This window comes from Marmota monax, unplaced genomic scaffold, assembly GCF_021218885.2.
Source record: "Marmota monax isolate L192 unplaced genomic scaffold, Marmota_monax_Labrador192_F-V1.1 WCK01_AAM20220418_F8-fsc00009, whole genome shotgun sequence".
Lineage (NCBI taxonomy): Eukaryota > Metazoa > Chordata > Mammalia > Rodentia > Sciuridae > Marmota > Marmota monax.
The window spans coordinates 25,257,784-25,280,828 of record NW_026694710.1 but is presented as its reverse complement, the minus strand read 5'-3'; the positions used below and the strand labels follow the sequence as shown (position 1 = coordinate 25,280,828).

Below are 23,045 nucleotides of genomic sequence, written 5' to 3'. Positions count from 1 at the left end.
TTATTCAGCAATAAAAAAGAATAAAATCATGGCATTTGCAGATAAATAGATAGCGTTGGAGAAGATAATGCTAAGTGAAGTTAGCCAATCCCAAAAAAACAAATGCCGAATGTTTTCTCTGATATAAGGAGGCTGATTCATAGTGGGGTAGGGAGGGGGAACATGGGAGGAACAGATGAACTCTAGATAGGGCAGAGGGGTGGGAGGGAAAGGGAGGGAGCAGGAGGTTAGTAAGGATGGTGGAATGTGACAGACATCATTATCCAAAGTATGAAGACATAAATTGGTGTCAACATACTTTATATACAACCAGAGATATGAAAAATTGTGCTGTATACATGTAATAAGAATTTTAATGCATTCCGCTTTCATTTATTTATCAATTAAAAAAAAAAAGTTTCTCCCTAAAGTTTTCTGAGTTACCCAGCTAATTCCAAAACTTCCTGCATCTCCACATGCTGATCTGGTTTATCTGTAACATCACCATCTTCACACTGGAGGTCAGGGAGGCAAGACTGATTCATTTGTTCACTGTGGCCTCCAAGCAAACCACAAACCCAATCTTATTACATGTCACCAGAATCACAGGGATCAAATGCTTATTGAAGAAACAACTGGTAAACCATGAGACAGGAACCCCAAGGATCATTACTTAGTAAGTAGAAATGAAATCATGGGAGAATATGTAAGCCTATAGGGAAATGTATATGATGCCACAGAAAGAAGAATAAAACAATATCAATAAAACGGCAAGTGGTAGATTACAAATTAGCCATCCCCTGAAGTCAGGTACTGACAAGAGGCAAGGTCTGGGCCTCAGCCTCCTGACTACATGCTGACGGGCTTGAGAGATAGGCAGTGAAGCAGTGAACATGGGCAGGATTTCGGTGAAGAGAAGTGCATGCAGAAAAGACCCAGAAGTTCCTTGGAAAGCTGGGAATGGAACCACCATTTGACCCAGCTATTCCCCTTCTCGGACTATACCCAAAAGACCTAAAAAGAGCATACTACAGGGACACATCTACATCAATGTTCTTAGCAGCACAATTCACAATAGCTAGACTGTGGAACCAACCTAGATGCCCTTCGATAGATGAATGGATAAAACAATGTGGCATTTATACACAATGGAATATTACTCAGCACTAAAAAAAATCATGGTGGCATTTCCAGGGAAATGGATGGCATTAGAGCAGACTATGCTAAGTGAAGTTAGCCAATCCCTAAAAAACAAATGCTGAATGTCTTCTCTGATATAAGGGAGGTGACTCAAAACAGAGTAGAGAGGAACAGCATGAGGGAAGAGAGGTGGGAGGGAATGGGAGGGAGAAGGGGAATTGCACAGAAGATGGAAGGAGACCCTCATCGTTATACAATATACATATATGATGGTGTGAGGGGGAAGGAAAAAAAAGAGAGAAATGCGTCACAGTAGACTGGGTAGAGAGAGGTGATGGGAGGGGGGATAGGGAGGGCAGCAGAATACAACAGACACTAGTATTGCTGTATGTATATACGTGGCTGTATAACCAATGTGATCCTGCAATCTGTACACGTGGAAAAATGAGAATTCATACCCCATTTGAATCAAATGTATGATATGTCAAGATCATTGTATTGTCTCGAGCAACTAATAAAAAATAAAAATTAATGAAAGAAAAAAAAAAGACCCCGAAGCCTGCAAAAGACTGAGCATGTGGGCACGGGGTCCCTTTAGACTGGGTTCTCAGGGGAACCTGAGAAGACACCAACTGAGCTGACACCTGGCCCTATAAATACCATGCAGAAGGCAGGGCAAGGGCAGGGACACAGGTCTAAAGAAAATAGCAAGCCGATGAGGCCAGAATGAAGTGGGGGCAGAGGGAGACGAAGGGGACTGGCCGACCACCCATGTAGATCTTATATCAGCATAAATTTTCATTTCTCTATGCTAAAATCTGAAGAGCAGGATTGCTGGGCTAATTTAAGGTACAGTCAGACCTCCATATCTGCAAGTTCCTAATCAAACAATTCAACCAACCGCCAACCAAAACTATTCTTGGGAAAAACCCTGCATCTGCACGGCATTTGTCATAATTCCCTAAACAACATGGCTCAAGATTATTTACACAGCATTTATATAGTATGAAGTATGTTAAGTAATCCTATTTCATTAAAGGACTTGAATGTCTTGAGGATTTGGGGATCTGCAGAGGGCCCCAGAATCAATCTCCCAGAGATACCAAAAGACAACTGCATATACTTCACTGTCTAAGAAATATCTAGCTGGGCACAGTGGTACACACCTGTAATCCCAGCAACTAGGGAGGCTGAGGCAGGAAGATTACAAATTCAAGGCCAGCCTTAGCAATTTAGCAAGGCCAAGTCTCAAAAAGGGTTGGGGATGAAGTTCAATGGTAGAGTGCTCCTGCATTCCATCCCACTTCCAAAACTTTTTTTTTTTTTTTTTAAATTCCTAACTGCTCTTCCAGATTGGCTACACCACTGTGCACTCCCACCAGTGGCAAATGAGCTTTCAGTTGGGCTATAGCAAAAGCTATTTTTGAAGATGTTCTCTGCCAGGTTTAGGAGGCTCTCTTCTACTGTCCTTGCTGAGATGGTTTTTTGGAAATGGACACTGAATTGTATCAAATGCTTTGTCTGCCTCAACTAATAGGCTCTGTGGTTTTCTTTAGCTTAGCACTGTGACAAATCATACTGACTGGTTTCAAATGCTGAGCCAGCCTTGTGTTCCCAGGATAAACATCTCTTAGTCATGTGTATTGCTTTTTTAACGTATTCTTGGATCCAATTTGTTAATACCGTATTGAGGACCTCATGTGTGTGGTCTTAAGGGACGCTGGGCTGCAGTTTGTCTTATTTTAGTAATCTATTTGTTTGGTTTAGTTATCAGGGTAATACCAGCCACATAAAATGAGTCAGGAAGTCTTCCCTCTTCTAAAATTATAATTTTTTCTATAAATATTCAGTAGAATTCATCAGTGAAACCATGTGGGCCTGGAGGTCTTTGGGGGAAGGTTTTTAACTACGACTTGCCTTTAAGTAATTGAAAGATCACTCTGGTTATCTATTTCATCCTATATGATTTGTAATCTTCAAAGAAATGGACCATTTCATGTAAGGTGTCAAATTTATGTAGAGAGAGCTATCCAAAACTTTCTCTTATCCTTTTCATTTATGTGTGGTCCACAGTGGTATCCCTCACTTTTTCATTTCTTTTACTGAAAACTTAGTTCTTTTGTCAGTACACTAGAGTTTGATTAATTTTACTGATCAGTTCAAAGAACCAGCTCTTGGCTCCACTACCATTTTCTTGTCTTAACCTCATTATTTATGTTTCTATGTTTATTATTTGCTCGGTTTGGGTTTGCCTTTCATGTCTTCTTAAGATAGAAACTTATATTACTGGTGTGAGACCTTTCGTCTTGTAAGAATTTTTATATAGTTAGTTAGTTGTTGTTGGACACAATACCTTTTATTTATTTTTATGTGGTGCTGAGGATCGAACTCAGTGCCTCGTCTGCACTAGGTGAGCACTCTACCACTGAGCCATAACCCCAGCCCCGTAATATAAGAATTTTAATGCTATCAATTTTCTTTCTAAACACTGCATCCTAGAAAGTATTTCAAAATACTTTATAGGGGGCTGGGGTTGTGGCTCAGTGACAGAGCACTTGCCTCACACATGTGAGGCACTGGGTTCGATCCTTAGCATCACATAAAAATAAATAAATGAAATAAAGTATTGTGTCCATGTATAATTAAAAAAATATTTTGTAGTTTTCCTTTTGACTTTCTCATTAACGCATAACTCATTTACAAGTTTGTCACTTGTTTAACCTCCAAGTTTCTGGAGGCATTCTTGCCATCTTTCTGTCACTGTCTCTAGTATAATCCACTGTGGTCAGAGAGTTCAATTTGTAGCATCTTAGTTCTTTCAAAATGTTCCAATCTCTCCCTGCCCAGGACCTGGTCTACCCTAATGTGCCTGGAACATGCGCTCTGCTGATGGTGGAGGCTGGGATGCCTTTGGGCCAGTTAGACCCAGCTAGCTGATGGTGGCACTCAGCTCTTCCTGTGTCTAGAGAGGAGCACTGACAGAGGTATTGTGTCCAACTACAACTAAAAAATATTTTTTTAAAAAACATAACTGTAGTTCTTCATAAGCCAGGTAATTCTGAACTGCCTTCCAGATGTTTTAAATATTGTATTATGAGAGTCTGGATCTTGTCTAAACATTGACATTTTTTTTTTTTTTTTTTTTTGGTAAATGATCCAGCTGGAGTCTAGACCCAAGTTCCAGCTAGCCTTCTTAGAGTTGTGGTTCCAAACTCAGCCACATTCTCAGTACTTTTTCAATCTATCCCACGTGTGCGTCACCCAATAACCAGTCTGGGATCCATGAAGTTCAGTCTTCAGTCTACAAATACCACTTCGGGTGGGAACCACACTCCCACAACCTGGTAGGAAGTCCAGGAGTTCTAAACACTTTAAAGGATCACTTTCCTATGCTTCTCCTCCCTGCAATCCCCCAACACTTTCTGGTTCCCTAGGTCTCCTCTGTTCAGGTTATCTAGCCACACACTTACCACAACTGTGTCTTCATCGGGACCAGGTGGAGGCAAGACAGGATAAAGTGCTGGAGCTTCACCCACCTTCTGGGGAAGAAAGCTCTTTTCTTCAGTTCCTTGTCCTAAGGGCTCCAGTCCCCACTGCTGCTGCCTTAAGACTGTCTGGGAGCTGGGGTGCAATAGCACAGGGGAAGGACAATGACAAGCAGGGCTTTTGCCTGAGTGTTAGTGCCTCCTCAGATCTCACACACCAGGGCTTCTCCTGGTACTGTGCCCACCTGAGCACCCCTTTCTGGATTTAGGGCTGCCCAAGTTCAGGTTGGGGGATATCAGAGGGGAAAAAAAATCGCTGAACTCTGTATCACTTCAGCAGTGCTGGGAACCCTGGTCCTCCACTGTCCACTGCTGCCAAGTACCTTCCAGCACCCAGAGAGTTGCTCCATGTACTCCGTTCAGCTTCCCAGCTTCATTAGGGAGGCAAATGGAATGTGCACACTCCATAGTACCCGAAACTGGGACCTGCTCTGTCTCTGTAAGCTCATTGAAGCTCACCTTCCAAAGGTGTAAGGGCTTATGAAAGTGAAAATAGTTTTATTATCTTGTAGTTCGCCTCTAGGTCCAAAGCCAGCTACTCATACTGACCACCCTGATCTGCATTATCTGCAATTTGTGATGTTCTGTGACTTTGTGAGTCACCCAGAAAGATCCTAGGTGAGAAGACTGAATGTCAGTTCAAGCTCCCTTGGATTAGCCACCTTCTGAAGTTCTAAGATCTAAGAGCTAACCTGAAATTCTAGAAGGCCATCCAAGACACTCCCCATCATATGAGCCCAAACCAACAGGCCATGTACTTACCTCTGCTCCCATGACAAGAGTCAGATCCATGATACTGAAATCTACCAGCCTGTCCTTTCCTGCAGCCATCACTGCCCCTGTCAATGGCTGTCAGGACTGGATCTGCGCAGCCTCATTTTCTCACAATAATGCCCATTCCTTAAGTCTATGTACACAATGTTGTCTAAAAGATTCACAAAGTCGATTGAATCATGTTCCCAGCCCCAAGCCTCTGACATCTGCTTGAATTACAAAGCTTCACATTTACTTTTTACCTGGTCTTCTTACAGTCTTTTAGGCAGCTAGATGCCTGGATTTGCAGTTCAGGGGTAGAGTCCTGACTGAAGACAAGCATAGGGCTCCCGTGTAGGTCTGGCCTATGAAGACTCAAGTCCAGCAGAAATGACATAAGGAGTGACCATGGACTGGGAAGTACCTGAGAGGCATTCCAACATTTACAGGATTGGGAAGAGGAAGGATGAGCCATCTGGAGGGAAAGAAAGGGGTTAGCTGCTGATGAGTCCAGAAAACAAGGGCTGAGAACTGACCATTGCACAGGGCAATTGGCAGTTACTTGAAAAACTTGATTTCAAAGAAATGTTCTCAGTGGTTCAAAAATTCCTCTGTGATCACTGCACTCTGGACTTCTCCACATTTATCACAATTGCAACTAATTATTGGATCTATTTGTTAAAATTTCTTTGCTTGATCCAGTGAAGGCAATAGCCAAGGAAGTCCTGTACTTCACTGTGATCCCAGGATGAATCTACTCAGTGGCTCTGAACTGTGCAGCAAGAACCAAGGAATCCAAGAAAGATAGCCCCCTTTTATTTATAAGACAAAGGACAACACTTCCAAGACAATGTCACCATCCCTGCCAATCTGGCCAGAGCCCTGGTGCATACAAACCCAAACGACCTCAAGGCCGTTCTCTTTCTCCCCACCTTTATTCTCAAGAACTCCAATTCACCAGCAGTTAGCAATATTTGTATGCTGGTGTTCTCTGGACCCTTTAGCCCAGAGCTAACTAAGTAAAGGTGAAAACGACTATTTTATTCCCAAATCCAATATTCCCTTCTTGCACAGCACTGATTTTCAGATTTTAGCATGCATAAGAATTACCTGTGGGCCCCAGCCCCAGTGTGTGTGTGTGTGTGTGTGTGTGTGTGTGTGCGCGCGTGCACACTGTGTTTGAGGAGAGGGAGGTGGCTGAAGCCTGAGAATGTGCATTTCTCACAAACGCCAGCTAATAATGGCATGCCTTGTCTGGACTTCAAGAACTATGGCTTTAAGGCTGAGGTTACGGCTCAATGGTAGACCATTTGCCTAGCACATGTGAAGTACTGGATTTGATTCTCAGCACCACATGAAAAAATAAGTAAATAAAGTTATGGGGTGGGTGGGTAGGGAACTATGGCTTTAGTGTGACTCTCTTACCACTGGTGACTTTTATTTTCCCTGCTAAGGAAATCTCTCTGAAATCATAATTAAAATTAATAGAAAACATAAGTTTCAAAATTTTTATGAAATTTGAAAAGATAACTGAAAGTAATACATTAACATTACCCCAACTGAAGTCTATAAGGCCCAAGTAAGAACATGGTCCAGTTAGAACGAAGTCAGATGTGCCCTGGACAAAGCATATACAGCATCTACATCAAAAACTGAGTCTATTTATTAACTAAAAGTTGTGAGAGCCTCTTCTTGACTAACTCTGAGCCATATACTGTACTAGACTCTGGGCAGAAATATATCACATACATTTCCACTTTCATCAGTCCCAGCAATCCAGTAAGTAGGTGTGGTAAGGACTATTTGGCAGATGAGAAAACCAAGAAGAAACAACACATAAGGTCATACAGACAAAAAGAGGTGATGCTGGAAATCAAGTCCAAAGCTCCTGGCTGGTGTATACCAGTCCCTCAGCTTGGCATCTCAAACACAACTGCTTTTTGCTTTTCCAGCACCCCAGGCAAAAAAAGAGCTGGTCCCAAGAGGCCTGGTATTTGCAGAAGCAGCAAATAAATGGCTCAGGCTCCTTCTCACACTACAGTTCCACTTTCTCTTGTTTGTGACTATCTTGTCAGGAGAAAGAAATGGTACTAATGGTGAACATTTTTCCAGCACTTACTACCTTCATTGTTACTCTGAATGCCTGATGTATATTTACTCATCTAATCCTCACCACCTTAAAGGTAGATATTATTTTTCTCCCAGTTCTAGAGATGAGGAAAATTAAGGCTCAGAAAGGTTAAGTAACTTGACCAAAGTCACAGCTCAACTGTGGCGGCGCTGGGATGCAAACCCAGGCAGTCTGGCCCTAAAGCTCATGTTCCTAAATCACCATGTGATGCTGCTTTTCTCAAAAAAAAAAAAGAAAAAGAAAAAAAGAAATTAATTTAAAAAAATAAAAATTCTCAAAGAAGGGAAAGGAATTAAGAGTTTCATGAACACCTTATAAATATGCTTTAGACCTAACACATTATCATCTCCATTCTAGATCACAAATGTAGATGCTCAAGGCCCATTCCCGCCTCTCCACAGTGGGGCTGAGAGAGTTTATATTTGTAACAGCAATGCTCAGGCCTGGTGCCCAGAAGCCTTCTCACAGCAACAGGCCCCTCACTTCAACTCCTCCCTGACTTTGCCAACCTGGAGCAGGGCATGAGAGATGAGAGACACAAAGCACAAGCAAGCAGATCCTCGGCAGGGCTGGATGACTCATGCAGGTATAATGACATTCTTTATTATTGATGACTGAAGCCAGATGGTCTTCTGTAAAGTACTGTGTTACCACATAATCAGCTGGCCTGATCATTTCAATTCAAAAAAAGAAAATAACAACAACAAAAAAACCCCTTTGAGGTCAAGAACATGTTCACCTTAAAACAAAAATGAACAAATAATCCAGGGTACTAAATGAGAAATTCAAATATGAGGCAACAGATATTAAAAGTGATGGGAATGTCTGATCTGTATAACTTACTTTTGCTTAAAGTGCAGATTTATTTAAAAACCTTACAACAGTGTTATTACTTAGTCTCCTAAGAAATTTGTATCTGGGTTTTGCATACAAACTTATAATTTTATGCTTGCTTGATAAGCCTACAAAATGTGGCTTATGATAAGCCTACAAACTGAAATACCACAATCACAAAGGTGAATTCCAACACTTACTGAGTCTCCCAGGTCTAGACAATTAGCACGGGGAATGGCGGACAGCATTCAAGAAAGTTGGCCGAGGTTAGACTATAGAGGCCAGTGCCAGGCTGCGCCTCAGCCTCTCCCACATCCAGCAGGTCATCTGCCCATCTGTCCGGTACTCACAGGGGCCATCACTGCACCCCATCATGACCTCAGCACTAGGCCAGACCCTGCCTTCTCTCACCTGGACTTGCCAGGGTGAGTTCGTCATTCCTTACCAACAGAGAACCCTCGGATAGGAGGCGGGCACCAAGCACACCAGCACTGGGGACAGCCTCCTCCTGCTGCTTCCCCAGTTCATGCTACCCACTGCCTGCCCAGCCCTGCCTGCAGTGAGTCCCTGGTGCCGGACTACCTGAGGTCACATTTTAGCTCTGCAACTTCCTAGCTGCGTGGCCCTGCATAAGTCTTTTGGCCTTTGCGTCTCAGTGCTTCTTTGGTAAACTAAGGATAACAATCCTTCCTCACAGGGTCAATCCCAGTTTTAAAGGAACTAGAAACACAAATGGAACCATTTAAAACTAGCACATCACAATCAGTCAGTACAAGGTCCCCATAATGATTCTGCCACAACTCTGTGCCTGTGTGGGAGGCTTTCTGGGAGGCCTTGCCTCCTTTCCACACACCTGAGCTCCTTGAAAACCTGCCCTGGGATCATTTCTAGAGGGCTACTCCTGAGCACAGGTGCCTATCCCTCCTCTAAACCCAGTGCCAATCCTGAGATAGTGCATGTAGTTGTCCTCAAGAGTGTTGCCTCGACAAACATCAGGTTGGAGAAAGAAGGTGGCTGGGGGTAATGTCACAGCACTGGGCCAACAGCACACTGTCAGGATGCCAAAATGGCTGCACTGGGGCCTAGAAGAAGTTGCGGGGCTACCTGTCAAGGTTACCCAGACCACAAGCACGCCACATCTGTGCATGAGCCCCCCCACCCCTGCAAAGATAAGCACGTGTCTGCAGCTGCTGGCATGACTCCTATGGGGAGGACCAATGCAGCAAGGAGGGGAGAGTGCTGCAGGCCTGGCTTGACCCCAACGTGGAAGTGGGTAACTTCAGAGTGAGCAAGGAAGGGGTCCTATCGAGCCTAGGAAGATGACAGCCTAGCCTTCCATTCCAGAGTTACACTGGAAAAGATTTAAGCCCAAGAAACCCATGGGAGAATGCTTTAATATCAAACCAAAAAATGTGCTGATAAATAAGTTTGCAGCTGTTAGAGAAAAAACATGATTAAATTTAATCAAGTTACAAATATCTGAAGCTCAACTCTGTCCACTCAACTTCCCTATGTGCATGTGACAAGCTATAAGAAATAAAAAGGGTGAAATTCATCCACACTCTGATACAGGCTTAGCTTTTTTAGGAACTTAGCATGCAAACAATACGAAGAGTTTTCTGATTTCCAAGCCTCAGCAATAGTTGTTTCTGCAGGGTTCGTGCACATATGCCGTACATACGACAGCCTGTTTTGGGGTTGAATCTGGTGTACCTTTTGCATTTTCTTTGGCTCTCTCTGAGCATTCTCTCGGAGTGGCACTTTTCCAAATAACTTCCATCCCGAGTCATTTTGTTTGTCAAGTCGTGCATTTTGTTTTCTAGCAAGCAAATTCCTATAGGAAGAAAATAAAAGGGTTAAGGAACATCTGGGTATTTAAAGAGACATTAGGACAGCCAAATGATTCTGATTAAAAAAAAAAAAAAGGTCAAGTTTTACTGGAGAGGGATAATGTGGTGAGCCACATACTTTTGAACTCATCAGACAGAACTATGAAGCAAGAGAAAGTCCTGAAACCAGCAATGAACGTTTTGTTATTTAACTGTTATCTGTGTATATTCTACAGTTTAGAGTAGGGAAACACGTTATATGAACTGAATTAAAACCCTGGCTCAACCATTCATTAGCTATGTGACACTGGACCTGTACATTAGCCTCTCTTAACCCCAATTTCTTATGTTTAACAAAGGGACACCAACCCATGATCAACAAGGCTGTTGTATGAATTGGAATTTGAGGTGCACAGTGTTTCTACGAACAGCAGCTGCTTTAGTACTTAGCCTCCAGCTCAGTTCAGTTCTCTGCAAGGTTAATCTGTATTTATCTACTTACAGAGTTATCAAGTATCATAAAAGGAAAGGCACTCATGTGATGGTCATATCTTCTCTCCCAAGAACAGCAAACAAAAGCCCCCAAAGCACAACTCCCAACTGGTAGTCCACACAAACCATGTTTTGGGATGCACTGTATTGGTGTAGTTATTAAAACAAACATTTCAAAGCATCACTAGAAAGCATAGGGTGATTCTGCAGCACTTGGCTGTATGAGAAACATGGGCCCTAACAGAAACAGCAGCCAGCTTAAAGGGGACCCTATTGACCGATTCTGGAATAGTTATCATCAAAATAATGAGAATATGGATTAGAACCCATTAAAACAGAAATCCATGGCCCAGAGAGATATAAGTAAATAAACACATAAACAACAGGGGGCTCTTAGAAGGCCCTAACCACATGCTAGTAATCTAATCACTAGTGGAGTCAGGAAGTGAGCAATTGGTGCTGAACTGGTGGTCAAAGATGGATGAGGAATGGGATCTTTACACAACTTGAAACACCTACAAATTATGAGTTACAAAAGTAAAAACCATTCTTGTTACACTGGAGAACCTGGGGACACCACCTTAGCCAAGTGCTCACAGCTGACATCACCAATATGAGGACTTGGACCTGATCTGGTGCTATGAGGCCACCTGACACGCCAGCACATAGCAACCAAGGGTGTGACCCAAGCCCACCAATCCACACTAAGGGCCTCTGGGAAAAAACGAAATCTACACTCCAACAACACATATCATGAGTGACAGAGGACTGTTCCAGATCAGAGGCAGACCACAGAGACGCGACAAATGCAAACTGTGATCATGCTGAGCCATGAGAAGAGAAAAGACTAATTGTGTTTGAAAACTGCCTTGGATTAATGCTGACTTTCCTGATTTGATACCTATACTGTAATTATATAAGAGAATCCTCTTGTTCCTAGGCAATAGATTGATATATTTAGGAGTAAAGGGATATAATATCTTCAATTTACTCTTCTAAGGAAGGGTTCAGGAAAAAATATGCATATATGAGAGAGAACTGATGGCACACAAATGGGGCACAGGTAAACAGTTGGTAAATTTGGATGAAGGTCATCGTGTCATTTTTTTTTCTGGCAACTTTTCATTAAATTTGAAATTATATCAAAATAAAACTACAAAATTTTCACAAAAGAAAACAAGGGATTTCATCGTTTTCTTTCTTGCATTTCTGCTGTGGTTATAATGGAACCCATGTCAGAAATGCTTTCATTGTCCAAGACAATTTCTATTCATATTTATAAGAAATCAACTTTGAGTCAGGAGAGCCAATCCCTTTAATATCTGATTTTGCCATCAGTAGGGGACTTAAGCAATTAAACCAGGTAACAATCCCAGGCACCTAGAAGATACTAAGGACGTGGCAGCAGGAACTTGAGTTCACAATGTTTGCATCTTGTTGAAAAAGAGCTGCATGTCTCTGGGGAGCCAGATAGCTGGAATGGGGAGGAAGGATAGGGAAACAGAATGCTCTCAGGAGGGAAGGCTCAGAAGCAAAGAGGCGCAGAGCCTCAGAGGGTCTAGGGAATGGACTGGACACCTACACAGAAGCAACTGGGTACAAGTGTGTGATAAGGGGAAGCCTGGGTGACTGGCTCCCAGATTTTTGTGATTTGGGAGACTAAGCACAAAAGGTGCTCCTCACCAAGACAACAGGGGCCAGCAGGACAGGGGCAGACACCAGAGTACCCTCAGTGCTACCCAAGTCTGCATGACAGTGGTACAGACAAACACATCAAAACTCAAAGCTAACACTCACACAACAGACCATGACTTTTGACAGATTTTTTTTAATTTTAAAAGAGTCTTGAATATATTATCGTTTGTAGATAAGAGGTTGAAAACCCCAAAACAAGTCACTACAAATAAAAAAGAAGCTGCAATCAGGGGCTTTGAACAGGCCAGCAGGTATGGGAAGCCTGAGCCTGGCCCAGCTGGCAGCTGAATCCAGGCAAGGTCTGCTTATCACAGAAGCAAAGTTCATTCCCAAACAGGTACAGTGAGAGCACACCAAAGGGCACCAAGCTAGATGGTACAGAACCCATTCATTTGGACCCTCTGGCCCTCTAACCTGTGCTGTCCTCCTGATGGGGTCTGGAAGCTCCCCACAGACATGTACTTTAGGAACCCCACACACATGGAACTATTCCTCCCTTCTTGAGCTGTGTGACCCCATGAGTCAGCCTACCCCTCAGCCTTGAACGCTGGGACATGCAGCAGTCACACCTGACTGACAACTGCCATGGGACCAGGGCTGCTGGAATTAAGCTTCCTCTTCTCACAAAGTCACCAGAAGTCCTCATGCTTGTTCAGCCCAGCTCCCCAGTGCTATCTCCAGAGCACTCACTACTTTATTCTGTATCTGCAGGGTAGGCTCTGTCCACCCGCTCCTCTCCTCACCAGGAGGGCAGGGGTGGGCAATCACTCCACACTCCCAGAGCCTTATCCAGCATGGAGTAGGTGCTCAATGCATATTTGCTGGCAAGTAAAGCAGCCACAATGCATGTCTGTAGGGAGGCAAATCTGACACAAAGGCATCCATACAGAGCTGCTGCGCTCAGGGGAAGCAGACTCTGGCCAGGGTGGGGTCTCTACGAGAGAAGGGGCAATGGAAGGTGGGGTCTCAGAGCATGGGGTGGGGGAAGAGCAGCACCTCATCAAGTCCTTGAGGAAGACAGGGAGCTGGGGACAGCCTACAGGGGAGATGAGTGCCTGCCATGGAGGAAGCGCCTGAGGATACTTCCAAAAAAGCCCCACAGAAGAACAGATTCCCTTGTTTCCCATCCCCAGTGCAGGGCCCTTCAGCTGAAGAATAAACCCCTTTGTCAGAAGGAGGAAAAGCACTCTACTGGCAGCATTAGGGAGAGGCAGCTGTTAACCTCCAGGCAGTTTCTGACCCAAGAGAGATCCAGAACACTTTCAGAGGCCAGTTCACCTGCAGCTGCCTGAGCCAGCCCCCAGTGCAAACAGTGCTATACCTATGTTCCCTGCCTTCAACCATCACCCTTGCACAGGGACACAGGGCAACCTTAGATTTTAGATCTCTGCACACCCATGCATATCTGTCAACCTGGTGCATGTCATCCCCCCCTCCCCACTGCACAGGTGGCCCAGTGCCAAGCTATGTCACCTCACCACTCACTTCCGCCCACATGCCCACTCCAGTCTTCCTCCAGCTGCAGCAGGCAGGTGTGTAAGGCTGCAGGCAATTTCCACAAACCACCACCAACAATGCCTCCTTCTGAAAGGCAGGAAGCTCCTCTGTAAGCCCTGAGGAGGGGCGGTGCCCTCACAACCATCCAACAGGCTTCATTCCTGCCATATTTCCCAGGGGCCTTAACTACACCTAATGACTCAAAAGACATCCTCAGGTCCCAGCACCATCTACTGAGAGTCACCTTTTGAAAGCACAAATGGATCACCTACGCTGTGTCTTCACGTCCCTCCACAGACTTGCACCTGTTTTTTTGGCATACGGACTGGCCCCATCCCCTTCAGCTCCTGCCACCTGCCCATGAGGCCCCTATCTTCTAGGTGCCTGGGATTGTTACCTGGTTTAATTGCTTAAGTCCCCTACTGATGGCAAAATCAGATATTAAAGGGATTGGCTCTCCTGACTCAAAGTTGATTTCTTATAAATATGAATAGAAATTGTCTTGGACAATGAAAGCATTTCTGACATGGGTTCCATTATAACCACAGCTGTTATGCACTCCCCAAGAAAGGAGACATGAGGATTAAATGAGGTGAAGAGTCCAGGGTTCAGCCCAGTCACACACTTAGCTTCCCGAGCAAAGCTGCCCCTTCACCAGGCATTTCTCCACTGGAGAACAGGGACTATCCTCACACCATCCCCTTTAGCTAAACCAGCACTCTGCCCCTCCCCACAATGGCACAGAGAGATCTGAGGAGAGGGACATGGTTTACATGAATGGGGAGCTCCCAGGAAAGGTGACAGGGTGTGGCCTCACTGGGATCTGTGCAAAATGCTAGTCAGTGGCATTTAAAATCTTATTGAAGCAGCCTCCGCTTCTAAAAGATGCTGGGGGGCTGTCCCCAATAAAGCCATGCCAATATGAAGGAGGAGTCTAACCCAACAGGCTGGAGGAGGCACGGGTCCTATTGGAGCAGGAAAAAGGAGTGAAAGTTTCATTGTGGTATTTATTCCATGGCTTAGAAAGTGATCATCTCACCTCAACAGGTTCCAACTCAGAAGGAGACTTGGATACCAACAACAAAATCATATTAAAAATAGTGGTGCAGCCGGGCACAGTGGTACACGCCTGTAATCCCAGTGGCTCAAGAGGTTGAGATAGGAGAATCAGGAGTTCAAAGCCAGCCTTGGCGCTGAGTAACTCAGTGAGACCCTGTCTCTAAATAAAATACAAAATAGGGCTGGGGATATGTCTCAGTAGCCGAGTGCCCCTGAATTCAATCCCCGGTACCCTCTGCTAAAAAAAAAAAAAACGTGGTGTGAGCTGGAGACTTAGATTAATAGCAAAGCACTAGCCTAGCAGACACAGGCCCTGGGTCAATCCTTGACTCTGAGGGGAAGAGGGTATGGCGATTTCTGCCATACAGCTCTTCTGTGAAGCCAGAAAGCAACTCACAAGTGCATGAGCACAGGATGTCATCAGAATCAGGAGCAAGGTGAGTCACTGACACATTTACCTGGGACCTGCACGATGCCAGCAAGAACAGCCAGGTATGTGAGTACACAAACACTGACCTCCTCAGCCTCCCTCATTCCCTGAATTACCAGGCTCTTTACAGCCCCAGGTCTGTCGGGGCACCCTGCTAGGCAAGAAGTAGGCAAAAGATCACCATCTACAAAGAGGCAAGGAGGGCTGGGGGAGAGAGGCAAGTGGGGACAAGACTCCAAACCTACAGAGAATCAACACCCCTGTGGACAGAGGGACTGCACCTGTGCTGTGCAACAGAGAGTCATTGTGCTCATTGGGTTCCTGACATGCATAAGCCACACTGCTGAAGTATGCTGGCTACATGCAATAAAATATTTTTAAAGTGTCATAAAAAGAAAACCCAAGAGTTCACAACACAGGCATTTGCAGCTTTAAGAAGGATTGGGGACATTTTGGGGGGGAAAATGTTGGGGACCTACGTTTTGTCATAGGACAAAAGCAAGCCAGGCATGGTGGCGCATATCTGTAGTAACAGCAACTCCGGAGGCCGGGGCAGGATGATTGCAAGTTCAAAGCCAGCCTCAGCAACTTAGTGAGGCCCTAAGCAACTTAAGGAGTCCCTAGTTCAAATTAAAAAAAAAAAAAAAAAAAACTCGTTGGCAATATAGCTCAGAGGTAAAGCACCCCTGGGTTAAATCCCTGGTACCAAAAAAAAAAAAAAAAAAAAAGACATTTGGTGCCTGCCTGTAATCCCAGCAGCTCGGGAGGCTGAGACAGAAGGATCATGAGTTCAAAGCCAGCCTCAGCAACAGTGAGGTACTGTCTCTAAAAAAAATACAAAATAGGGCTGGGGATGTGGCTCAATGGTTGAGTGCCCTCAAGTCCAATCCCCAGTACCAAAAAAAAAGAAAGAAAAAAAGCAAGGTATGAGACAGTAGGGAGTAGGCCACGCAGTATAGGAAGCTGACACTCACTCTTCCAGGACAGGTTACTAGGTGGTGAAACACAAGCTTCCACCATAAATTTTGTTGTAATCTTTAAATTTTGAACCATGAAAATATATTACCTCTTTTTAGGTGGACACAGCAGAGAACACCTCTATCCCAGTAACCTGATTTTTTTTTGGTACCAGGGATTGAACTCAGGAGCACTCATCAACCACTGAGCCACATCCCCAGCACCCCCAAACTTTTTTTTTTTTTTTTTTGTATTTTATTTAGAGACAGGGCCTCACTGAGTTGCTTATTAGCACCTCGCCATTGCTGAAACTGGCTTTGAACTCGGGATTCTCCTGTCTCAGCCTCCCAAGCCGCTGGGATTACAGGAGTGTGCCACCATGCCTGGCCCCAGCAATTTTTAATGCTTTCCTGGGATACCCTCAGACTTCAGTCTTCTCTTTCCTCTCCCCACCAAGACTGGACACCCTTCCTCTTTGTTTTCAAGGTCTCCCCACCCGGTGAGGAGGCTGAGGCAAGAGGATCACAAGTTCAAGGCCAGCCTCCGAAACTCAGGGAAATCCCAAGAAACTTAGCAAGATCCTGTCTCAAAAAATAAAAAGGGCTACACATGTGGATCAGTGGTTAAGTGCCCCTAGGTTCAATCCCCAGTACCCCCCCACCCAAAAAAAAAAAGAAAATATATAAACTCTTTTTGAAAGTTCATAAAGTCTTTGCAAAACTAGGTACTTCTGCCACTAGAAAATGAAACACTTTTGTACCACTCCCACTCCCATCCTTCAGATCAGAAAGACTTCATCAAACCCAATAAAGTACCTGATGTTTCTGCACACATGGCAACGCACCTTGCAGGGTGCAGGCAGATGCTGCAGGCATGGTGCAAAGTGCTGGGACAGGCAAAAAGCTAGAGAGAAGATGAGACTACTCAGTGATGCTCCACTGGCACCAAGAGTGAAAGCCTCTGGAAGAGAGAGTGAGAATGAGCTTACTCACCTGCACTGGTGTGACCTCTGTAAGTCCAATCACTGTGCTCAAGTACAATTAATTAATGTAATCTTGAGGCAATTACACAGAAGGCAATTTCGTGAACCTCCGCATCCACTTCTTGCCCCTCCTTCATGGTCTGCACTCACTCCACAGCTCTTTGCTGAGCACTGCCTGCTCTATGCTTCCTAGAGGTCAAGCCTCTCCTCAGACTGAAAGTAGTAGGACCACAGCCTTCACACTGAGCCTAGAGGATGGCTAGGCAAGGACCAAAGGCGAGGCATTCAGCACAGCAGAATCGAGCAGGCCCAAGAGCTTCTGAAGGCAGGCAGAAGTGCATCTGCATCCTGGCTCTACCACTGGTAGCCATTTCTTCTGAGCCTCACTTCCCTCTCCCAGGATTGAGCATAGCCAACAAGGCTAGGAAAGTATCCAGTGCCTACTGCAGGGCCTTGTGCCCAGCACATTCAACTCAGTTCCACACCCACTCAGTGCGTGTCCATGGTGCCCAAGGCCCAGACCATAAAACAGGTGAGTTAGAAAGGCCATCAGCCTCAAGGAGCCCACTAACAAACTCTCTACTGACTTAGGGGTGGGGAAAACCAAGAAGAGGTGTGTCCAGTCTTGGTGGGGAGAGGAAAGAGAAGGCTGAAGGTTGAGGGCATCCCAGGAAAGAGTGTTCAGCAATGTGTGTGTGTGCTGGTGGGCACCACTTATTATCACCTTACTCCATCAACTACCTCCTGGAGCCACTGAGATCAAGATGCTCAAAGGCATCCTACCCAGACTCAGCCACCAATATGAAGTAGCAAGCCTACTGGAAAGGTGGCTGCGGGGCAACTATGGGCCTGGCTCTCACTGCAAGCCCCTCAGCAAGTACCAATCTCTCTCAACCAGACCTGCACCAGGCCTTGTGTTCATTTACTGGTGGGACACAGGATGCAGTCAGCAGCTTCTGCCCCAGAAAGCTCAGAACCTGGGAGCAGAATTAGATGGCCCAAGTTACAGGGCTGGGTCAGACTTAGGCAGAGGTGCAGGCTTGACATCCACAAGAGGGTTGAAGCATCCCAACAAGAGGACAATGAAAAAAAGTCAGCACCCTTGACTTTCTAAGACCAAAACTATACAGCGAGTTCCCCTCCCTGGAATGCAGCAAGGACTGCCCCAACACCAGCCCAAAAGTCCTCCCCGCTGCAGTGGTCAAGGAGACCAGAAGGCAAAAGAAGGTGAGCCCTGAGCCAATGCACAAAGAGGAGGAGTTAGGGCACAGCCTTAGGAGCAGGGAGATGAAGGACCTCTGCATAGCACGGAGGTGCCACATTATGCCAGCAAGTGTCACCTTCATTTGTTCAGACATTTATTGACCTACGTGTAGTTGTTATTTGCTAAACTACACTGACCTTGTCAGGCACTGTTCTAGTCATAGAGCTCCTGTCCTATGGCATTTACTGTAAACACCACCCACAGCTTCTGTGTGTAGCTGGTGACAGAATTCCAAGGAAGATGGCCACACAGGTAAGTTCCCAAGGCTGCCCCCCTGGGACACAAACACAGGCCCTTCAGGTCTCCCTAGACAAGTGTCAGTGGGCAAACAGAGTCTGCTCGACTGGACATAGCCCACAAACTTCTCAGTTTCCTCCCTTGGTGAATAGAGTGGCTGGCCAACACCCTCAGGGGGACATCGGCAGCATGGATGATAGTGCAGGCAAACACATTCACTCCTTTCCACCCTCAACTTCTAAGGAAGAGCAGAGCTCTGGCAGCAGCAGGAAGGGGACACAGGAGAATGGTTAATTGCAACAAGGACGAAGTGGCCAGAAGCAGCCCACTTGCTGTCCACAGTCTTCCCATGGCTGTCCTCATTCCTGCATCACCGGCTTCTAGCAAATCGAGGAGTGAGGCAGAACTGGCCTTCCTTCCCAAACCTGAACCTGGCCACACCCACAGTGTCCTAAATCAGGCAGCTCAGTCTGCATCAGAAAAGCCACAAGCAGAGAGATGACTGTATCACCACATTTGGCAAAGAAGTAAAGGGTGGGGGGCTACACAGAGACCAGCTACCATGATAGTTCTGCTCCTTCACAGAGCAGCACCCCTGAACAAGCAACTATAGTCTCCAGGCTCCGTGTTCTTCAGTTATGAGTGGAGCCAACACTACCTTCTTCCTAAGCCCTCAAGAGACCCATGTGGGATAATGTGTAAGTCACCCCAACACTCTTTATTAAAAAGAGTTCAGTGCAGCTATGGCAAGTGCACAGGGCCATCAGAAGAGGGGACAAACTGGGAACCTGGATTATGTCTTCCCAGTGTTCTTCAGTGTGAATTATTTATAGAACATTTTTTAAAAGCCACAAGTTAGACATAATGATTGCTGTATGTATATAGGTGACTGTATGATCAATGTGATTCTGCAATCTGTACAATCAGAAAAATGAGAAATTATACCCCAATTGATTCAAATGTATGAATTGCCAAGATCATTGTAATGTCATGTGTAGCTAATAAAAAAAAAATCCACAAGTTATAGGGGAAAAAAAGAAAACACCTGAGTTTCTGGCTTCTCAGTCCACACTGGGTCTATATTCCTGCAGAAAAGCAAGCCTGAGCTGCACAGCAGCCTGTGGCTCTGATCTGTAGTCCCCAACCCCTGTGCTTCAGTACATCTGCAACTTCAATCATCTGTTTGCAGAAGCTGATCCAAGTGTCCTTGATGCTTATACAACTTCAAAAAAAAAAATTTAGGCCTAGGGCTGTGGCTCAGCGGTAGCGCACTAGCCTGGCATGTGTGAGGCACTGGGTTCGATTCTCAGCACCCGTATAAATAAATAAAGGTTTATCAACAACTAAAAAAAAAAATTTAAAAAAAAGAAAGAAAAAAATTTAATTATGGTCACAAAATTTGGAACAAGTGAGGGGTCCTGAAAGCTAAGCATCACTAATACTATCTCAGACCCAGGCCTGTGTCTGGTATGTGAAACCTAGGCATCAGAGGCTGATGCTGCATGCTCACAGGGGACGAAGCTACAGCAGGACTGAGCACCAAGTCCCACCTCTGTCCTTAGACTAGGGACTGTAAAGCCAAAGCAGCAAATCCCTTTACTTCTTAGGCACTGTCCCCCACTGACTTAACCTTGGGAAAGTTACTGACATCAAAAGAAGGGAACTTTCAGGAACCATTTGCAACACTTGCTGACTACAAAACACTATGCAGGGCTGCATGTGGGTCCCTGCCACATGGTTTTAGAGCTTGTCCTGGAGAGGCGCTCTCACTGACAGCAGTGACAGTTCCACCTTGTCTGATTTGTCTACTCCACCAGATCAAACAGCGCCTGGGGCTGAACACTGTCTCTTCACTCACTGCTGCATCTGGTACCTAGAACAGATCCTGGCACACAGAGCATTCAAGTGTATATTCATCAGAGTTACCTGATAACTTCTGTGGTACATTGAAAATAGAGGGAGCGAGATCCAAAGAGGGTGAGGAGACCTACTCAGAGACATCCAGCTTAGCCACACAGAACCAAAAGTCAGAATAAAGCATCAGAGGCCACCGCCTGGCACTGCAAGTAGAGGACAGATGAACTGGTAGGACGCCATCCTCCACACCCAGTAGAGCAGGTTCCACTGGCCATGAACACTGATCAGAGGCTTCTCAAAGCTCCTCTGAGTCTACACAATAAATCTCAAAGTCCTCCTTCAAGACACTCCACACCTGAGCTCCATTTGTAATTCAGTAATTTCTTGGGGCTTCTTGTTCATTCCCTGCTTCATCTCACTAACAAAAACTGTGAGCAACTTCTGGTCCAATGCAATCAGAAACAAGCGGGACAGTGCAGCAGTTGGTTGCCACCATTGTGAGTTACATTAACCTGTTACAGGTACCACGACCTGAACCCAACACTTCTCCCAACAGCCTTACAAGAAAGGCATCGCGTGCAGTCACCACTGAATATGCAGGAGGAGGTTAAGAAATGCTCTGTTGTCGGGGACAGAGATCTTGGGCTCATCAGGGTCGAGAAGGCAAATGTACAAAGAAGCCCGCTAAAGCCTGGTCACTAGGCCCATCCCACCACCCTCAGACGCTGACTTGCACCACGTGTGTTGACACTGGCCTCTGACTTTTAAGAATGTGAGGAAAAAAAGGCCACCCACGTCAACTGTGAGAGACATGCCACACAAAGCAGCACTCCCTTGTGATAAAAACCCACCTGTTCCACAGAAGAGGGGACCACACTGAGGCTCCATTACTGTGTTATAAGCATCAGCTACACGTGGGCAAGCTCCCAACAAACAGCAAACCTTCACAGGACAGCACCTGTTTTAAACTGAAGGCCACCTGAGGAACACCTCTGCCTGATAAAGGAACATGGGCTGAACCCTACCAAAGCCTCCACACTCTGGACAGACCCTGCTGCTGCTGTCTCCAGTTACAAAAGCATGAAAGGCAAGGCAACAGCCACCAACCTGTCCATGAACAGGAGCACAGAGGAGACGGCCATGGTGTCTACTGTGACCACACAGCTTGGGGGGCCAATTGCAGAAGCACTGATCCTCTTGTCACCACATTCCTGGCAAGCTGCAGCCACAGTCCCAGAGACACACCAAAGGGGCCCTTCCTGCTTCTTCCTCCAGGTCTGGAAGGTGAATGCACAGGATGGAGCAGACCGGCTGGAAAGGCAGGGGAGGGGAGAGGTGGGTGGGGAGGCTGGCTCCTTGTGAGTCACAGGCAGGCGGGGTAGAGGGTGGGGCAGCAAAGTCTGCAAGCCTGGGTTTCTGGGCTGGGCCACAGCTCAGCACTGCCATGGAGTTCTGACAGGGCAGATTAACTGTCACAAAACACACTGGCTCTTAAGACCTGGACGCAAACAGAATGGCATGAGGCACCAACTATGCAATGCTCACTGAGCACCTGCCACATGCAAGACACTGTGCTTTTTGCACAAGTAATCAGACATGCAAGTAGGTCACAGATGCAGCTCAAGAGTCGCTGTCCAAGTGCCCGTGAGAGCCTTTCATCCAGGGACCCAGGGATTTTCCCTCATCTGTAGCTTCAAATACTGCTTTTAAAAAGCAAAACAAACCCATATCTAACTAACAACCTTCAACAAGAGGGACCTGCTTCCACCTGAACCCAACATCATTCAGTCATGAAACAATCATCAGCCCTGGAAAAATAACCCTCCTCCACCTGCCAGGCCAGGTCTTCTTCTTTTCTTTTCTTTTTCCCTCCCTCCCTCCCTTCCTTCCTTCCTTCCTTTCTTTTTCCTGATTTTACTATCTATCTATCTATCTATCTATCTCTCTATCTATGGTTCCAGAAATTTAACCCAGGGGTACTTAACCACTGAACCACACCCCTAGCCTTTTTTATTTTTATTTTGCAACAGAGGCTTGCTAAGTTGCTTAGAGCCTTGATAAATTGCTAAGGCTACCTTGACTTGCAATCCTCCTGCCTCAGCCTCCCAGTCCTCTGAGATGACAGGCCTCGGCCATCGCACATGGCTCAAATAGGGCTTCTAACAGTCGCGCCCACCCTGGTCCTTTAATGAAGAATGCCCCATCTGTGTGTTTGCAAGGGCACCAAAAATGCCTGTTGGAGATAGACCTCCAATGGCCACATCTTTTATTTTAACTTTTTTTTTTTTTTTTAGTTATACATGGACACAATATCTTTATGGGAAGCAGCTGGCATAAGAGTGGTCTGCACAGCCTGGGCCAGGC

The 23,045-nt window shown here is 45.6% G+C and overlaps 1 protein-coding gene across 5 annotated transcripts in view; it reads right to left on the bottom strand.

The window, feature by feature from the left end:
- Tbc1d14 (TBC1 domain family member 14) overlaps positions 1-23,045 on the bottom strand; it is a 106,783-nt gene that overhangs the window by 50,674 nt on the left and 33,064 nt on the right. For all 5 annotated transcript variants that reach the window (XM_046423468.2, XM_058572439.1, XM_046423464.2 and 2 more), the window contains exon 3: positions 10,096-10,216. In XM_046423468.2, coding sequence (XP_046279424.1) covers positions 10,096-10,216 — 121 coding nt within the window. The remainder of the gene's footprint in view (positions 1-10,095; positions 10,217-23,045) is intronic.